The 6,392-nt window shown below is 41.1% G+C and overlaps 1 protein-coding gene across 4 annotated transcripts in view; it reads right to left on the bottom strand.

Annotated features, from left to right (window-relative positions):
* RIMS2 (regulating synaptic membrane exocytosis 2) overlaps positions 1–6,138 on the bottom strand; it is a 470,156-nt gene extending 464,018 nt beyond the window's left edge. For all 4 annotated transcript variants that reach the window (XM_053661100.1, XM_037133385.2, XM_037133387.2 and 1 more), the window contains exon 1: positions 5,611–6,138. In XM_053661100.1, coding sequence (XP_053517075.1) covers positions 5,611–5,786 — 176 coding nt within the window. In that variant the 5' untranslated portion in view covers positions 5,787–6,138. The remainder of the gene's footprint in view (positions 1–5,610) is intronic.
* Between the last annotated feature and the right edge of the window lie 254 nt (positions 6,139–6,392).

Raw genomic sequence — 6,392 nt, forward strand, 5'->3', positions numbered from 1 at the left:
GACAACAGTGTAGTGACTGTGGAGAGGAGGTGGGGCAGGGGGAGGTGGAGGAGGGTACGGGGGAGGGTATGGTGGAATAAATGGTGCTGGAAGGAGACTTGACTTGGGTGGTGAACACACAAATACAGTGTACAAATGGTGCGTTGTGGAATTGTACACCTGAAACCTGTATAATTTTGTTAACCAGTGTCACCCCAATAAATGCAATAAAAAGTGGGAAAAAGAGTCTTAACCTCTGACCCTTGCCATCTCTCCAGTCTCTTCCACTAACTCACCTCCATATTTAAACACTACTCTCTAGACCTTCTAAGCCACTTTAAGTGAGTTTCTTGACCATGCTCTCTCTTTTAGAAATGAAAGGTAAAGTTTGCAGGGGACGAAGACTTGGGAGTTTTAGTATTACTCAGATAATACAAAGTGAGGAAACATGGGCCCAAAGGGTTTAATAACATAAGCCAGATCTTACAGTTATTAATAACTAGTAAGGTAAAGTTTCAGGTCAAAGTCCATCTGATCTATCACCCTTGCCTCCATTATCTCCCTCTTCATTACACAATATAATCAGTTCTTTATCAGTATTGTCAACAAGAAAGTCTTATTTAATTGTCCTAATTAATTCAAAATATGGAATATATATGAACAATTTATTAGGTACTTTCTTATAAAATGCCAATTAATTTAGAATGCATTCTGAATCCTTAAAAAATATAGGTTTTCAATTCTGGCAATAGTAATGGCTATGGTTATTTACAGGTATAATAATTTTTAGTTTAAAGTCTGCATGATTAAATTGCATAATTTATCTGACATACCACATTCTTACATTTTCATTTAGCTATAAGAAGAAAATATGGGAGGGTTTTTTTTAATGTTAGAATGAGGAAGATCATCCTAAGTATATCACCAACCCCAAGCCATAAAACAAAAAGTAATAAATTCAAATACACTTTTAAAAATACTGATCAGTAAATAAATGGCACAAACAAGGTCACAAAACGAAAGACATATAAAAAGAATCTAATAATGCTAAAAATAACCAACAGAAAAAGAAATACAAAAAGCTCTACACAAATGTAAAAGGGTCTCACCCTCACTGAGAAAACAGCAATTAAATCTACAACGGCATATTTTTCACCAAAATACTGACAAAGATTATCACACACTGAGTTGGCAATTATGTGGGAAAGTCTCCCTAGTATGTGTCACTTACGTATTTTCCCTATATGAAAGTAAATTTAGCAGTACTTATTAAAATAGAAAATATACTGACTTTTGACTATAATTCCATTTCTAAAAATTTATCCCAGTGATATATTCACACATGTCCAAAAATGGTATGTGTACAAAGATATTTAAGTGTTCTTCCTAATAGCAAAAAATTAGAATTAACTTACCCCCAAAATATGGTACTTGTTAAAGAAATTACAGAACATTCCTAAAAAGGAATATTATGCAGTCATTAAAATGAAGAGGCAGCTATATTAATGAGTGTGAAAATTATCTCCTATAAAGTAAACTTCAGGACACATTTGTGTTTTTTGTTTAGACATACATTCGAGCATGTATGTGCATACACATACACAAATATACAGACACAAAATATTTGATATATATACATATCTATTGATATTTGATATACATACATACATAGATATACATATCTATTCTTGTATACAGGATTTTCTGGTGGACTCTACAATAAACTGGCATTAGTAGTTGCCTCTGACTGGGGAAAAGAGTTAGAAATTTTGTGAAAAACAGTAAGAAATTTTGTACCATTTATTACTTATTAAATAAAGATTACAAATTGACTTTGAAAAGTACTTTTAAAATTGAATCATCAAAATATGTAAAACTGCTCACCTGTTTTAAATATAACCTAAAATATAACCTTGATCTATCAGGGAATTTTTTTTATTATTTCCTGTAAATAAAGGGAGCAAATTACCCCTTTGATATTAACAGAAAATCTAAACTAAGATTGAAAAGATAACTTATATGTCAAGAAACATAATTTCTAATTTGTGACAACATCCCACCTGAAAGACTATGATATGCACACAGTAGAAATTCAATAAATATTTACTGAACGAATACCTTTCTATTGATTTCAGTGGGTTTGTGTTCCTCATATTTTTCCAAGTACCACACCAAAACAACAAAAAACAGGCAAACAAAAAAGCCTCACTGGAAAATAGACACATGTATGTTATGCTTTTCTTTTTTAAAAAAATCATTCTCCATTTACCCAACAAAAATGGTAAGGTACCTTATTAACATTACCACAAGATAAATCGACATTTACTGGGTAACTACTATGCTCAGGTGTTAAGAATACTGCAAAACACAAACTCCAAAGAAGAGTACATTTTTATACTTGCCCTCAAGAAGCTTACAGTCCTGAAAGACAAGGCTCAAAATTAACATTAATCAGTAAAAGGGCATTATAGAATTTACTGATAGAGTTATCCCAACTAAAAATTTTAAAGGAATTCATATAAGGATAAACAAAAGTAGTTATTGATCTATTTAAGGATCTTTAGTATATAAAAATGCTTCCAAAATTCTAGTCTTACTCATGTAAAATGGTGTTCGATGGTGATAGGTTCAGCTGGACTTGGAAAAAATTGTTAACAATTAAATATAGTTTTTTAATTGGTCCACTCCTAAGACAAGATATTACTATAGTGGTCTCAATCTGTTTTATCATCACTCACTGGTCTTATTGAAAATATCTCAGGCATGAACCTAATACAGATAGGTTACAAATAATTTGTAATAAATTTGTAAATTTATTTGTAAATTATACATATCTTAACATTGTCAACCTATATAAAGTATCAGTAAAGCTTAATTTCTTTCTTTTTCAAATGAAAATAGAAATGTAAATGTTTTCACATTTTTCCTATACTCCAATATATCATCTTGTAATGCACACCCACTTTGTACAAATACTTAACATGAATATTGATCACGCAAAAATATTTTCATCCAAGTTTCAATTTTTCACACATCAAACTCTTTTTGTAACCTGGTTGTTAAAAGACAGCAGATATGAATTTGAATTCAAGTTTATTTCTTTTTGGCCATGACCTTTCAGAACAGATGTTAACATGCAACTAAACAGACATCATTAAAGAGAAACAAAGGACAGTATAGTCATAACCAGATATTTGTCCCTTAAAAGTTAATGGGAAATAGTAACCACTGAAGAATATTAGTGTTTTTTATATATAGCATGTGAAACTTAATATCCAATAGTGATATTACTCAATAAATTGTCAAATTCTTGAAAATGCTTCCTCTCACTATAAGCCTATTGTTTTCCTCATATTCATTGCTTATTATTTTATTACAAAAGACAAAATCACTTTCAAAGAACATTTACAATTAAATTTTCAAATATTACATCTTAACCTCCAACTAACTTATTGTTAAAATGAAAACAAAAATAATTTTGAAACGATATAGGCCGTTTTGAGCCAAGACCCTTTCCAAGACTAAGTTAGGAAGAAATGCAAATATATATATTTAAAACAAATATGAATAGATTTTTCAACAATGTAAATTCATAGACTGTTTATGCTTAGAGAATGTTTGTTTCTACCTCAATTGTAAACATATAAATGCACAAACATTATATGTATTTGCATAGTATATAGGTTTACATAAAAGTGTAATTTATTGACATGTACCCACCTGAATAACCAATCCTTTCACAACATTTTTCTAGTATATTGTTCATTCTGAGTAATTCTCCAGTCAGTACTCAAAAGTTCATTAATTTCTATATATTAGAATAAACAGATTTGAAACTACAGTGAATTTGCCAATAAATACTATTATTTAGCATACTATAAAGAAATTTTTTAAATTCTGCACTTAAACAGTGGGCCAAATAAGTAAAACAATGTTTTACTTGAGCATCACTTTGGCAACACTAATTTTATAACAATATAGTAAAAGTATAGGTTAATATATCTAAATATCAGACTCTAAGTCATCAAAAGCTTGGTATTGTCAGTATATATAGTCAAGTTAGGAGTACGCTCAAAAGCGTCTAAAAATAATGCTCTGTTCTTCTATTGGTTGAAATAAGCTATTTAAATCTCTTAATCTTTTTTTTTTTTTTCACTTCCAAGCCTACTAATAAGTCACAGTCCCAGAAAGGACTTAAGCCCAGAAATTATCTTTGAAGAAGCAATTCTTTATTTCAGTTAATTAAAGTCAGAAATACATTTGCTCTCTAATCCTTCCATACTTTTGATAAGTAGTATTTTCTTAAACCTGTACAAATATTTGATACTTTTATCATAAGTTATTTAAAGTAATACATTTGTTAAAGTATGGAAAGATACGAATTGACAGAGAATTATTTCCTTGTTAAGTGTATTAAAGAATACTCAACCCAACAACCTGTTTTTAAATTTTACATGATTAGAGGCTGGTATGTTAGTTTCTACAGAGAAGAACTCTACACTTTCAATTGTGTGTTTCTGTGGAGAATATGGGAAAATATATTTAATAACACAAAGGAACCGTCCCACTTTGGCATATAAACTGCACGAGTTAATCTCTTAGTGAATAATTCAAGTAAGAAGAAAAGAGGTGAGTTGGAAACACATAAAAAGGTTACACATCCTCTGCACAATCTCTTTCACACAGTAAAGGAGGAAACAAATCACCGTCAAACACTTCCGAGAAACTACCAAGAAAAGCATCTCCACGCAGCAGCCACGAGTCTGGACAGTTCCCTAGTGCTGAAGTTACGCCGCGCTAAACCGCCGTCCGGCTGCTGCCTCCACTCCCACCCTCGGCCACATCCCGGCAGCCCAGACCGTGAGCACGAACGGAACTTCGCAAGGTAGGGAAGACTCCCCGACCGCAGCAGCGGTAGGAACTGGGGGCTCTTCGGGATTAAACAGATTTACTAGTTGCAAACAGGAAGAGCAGCAGAGTGCAGGGGGTTAGAACCCGCCGAGGGGGAGGGGCTGGAAGATGGCGGCGGTCGCACACCCACCCGAGACACAGCGGAGCACAGGCCCCTCGCCCGCACCGCTGTCCTCCTGCCCGAGGCGGCCGTGGGCAGCTCTGCTCTTCTCAGCGCTGGGGGCAGAGCTGCCCCGCGGAAGCGCCGGACGTGCGGCCCTCGGCGGCACCCGCGTCCCCGGCCGGCGCGCCTACGCCCGGGTCCGGACCGGGAGCACCTGTGCACGGCCATATTGGATGCGCTGCCCCAGTCACTGCCTCCGCGCAGGGGCGGCGGCAAAGAAGGCACGCGCGGAGCCGGGGCTCAGCCCTTGCCCCGGCGGGGCCCCGGGAGCCGAACTTGCCCGCGGGGACATCACCAAGGACGCTCGGGAACATTACAACGCCCAAAGACTCGCCAGTCTCGCTCCAGCCGGTCTCGCGCCCTCCCTTCCCGACACACACCCCCGTGCTGACACCCAGAAAGCAGCCCCGGCGACCGGCGCCGGCCGCAGCCCTCGTGGCCCAGGCGCCGCCGGCGGGAGGGAGGGCGGCGATCCGGGGCGCGCAGGCGGCCGCAGGGCAGCCGCCGAGGGGGCGGAGGGCAGGGAGGGAGGCGGGAAGATGGAGCTGCGTCCTTACTTGAGCACCGACTGCTCCTTCTCCTCTTCTTTCTTCTGCCGATCCATGACAGCCAGGATGATTTTCCTCTCCTCCTCCGTGAGGTGGCTGAGGTCCGGCATCTCCGGCTGCAGAGGCGGCTGAGAGGCCGCCGGGGTGGGAGCCGGGCGGCCCCGCGGCCCGACCGGAGCCGACATGTTTGGTGGAGCCTAACCACTCCGGGGAAGCTGGGAGGCAACTCCACTGGCGGCGGCGGCGGCGGCACCCGCTCGGGCGGCTGGGGCAGCCTCCGGCGCCGGGACAAATACATACAAATCAATGGCCTTCAATCCCAGGCGACAGCCCCCCTCCCCCAAGAAAGAAGGAGCGGGGGGAGGGGAGGGCGAGCGCCGTGGGGGGAGGGCAGGCTGAGGAGTGCGCTCCGGGAAATGTTCCCTCAGCCTCCGGGGGCGAAGGGCTGGCAAGTGAGCGGTTCGGGTTGAGAGAAGAGCGTGAGGCCCGGCCGGGACGTGGTGTGCGCGGAGCGGCGGGGGCGGGTGGTGGAGTAAGGTGGCGGGGACGACTAAGGGTGGGGTGACTGGAGGCGGCGGGCGCGAGGGCGGCGCGCGGGCCAGGGCGCCGCGCGGGCCAGGGCGCGAGTGTGTCCGGCCGCGGCGGGGGCGAGGGGCGCGCGCGCCACCTCGGAGGGATCGGGGGTAGCCGCGGGCCAGCTCCCCGAGGGAGTCCCGGCAACTCGCTCAGGAGTCGGCAGGCAGCGTCCCGCGAGTCGGGGCGGGGAGGGGGGGAGCCGCTGATGGAGAAGG

This window comes from Artibeus jamaicensis, unplaced genomic scaffold, assembly GCF_021234435.1.
Source record: "Artibeus jamaicensis isolate MK-2021 breed Jamaican fruit bat unplaced genomic scaffold, CSHL_Jam_final scaffold_916, whole genome shotgun sequence".
Taxonomy (NCBI): Eukaryota; Metazoa; Chordata; class Mammalia; order Chiroptera; family Phyllostomidae; genus Artibeus; species Artibeus jamaicensis.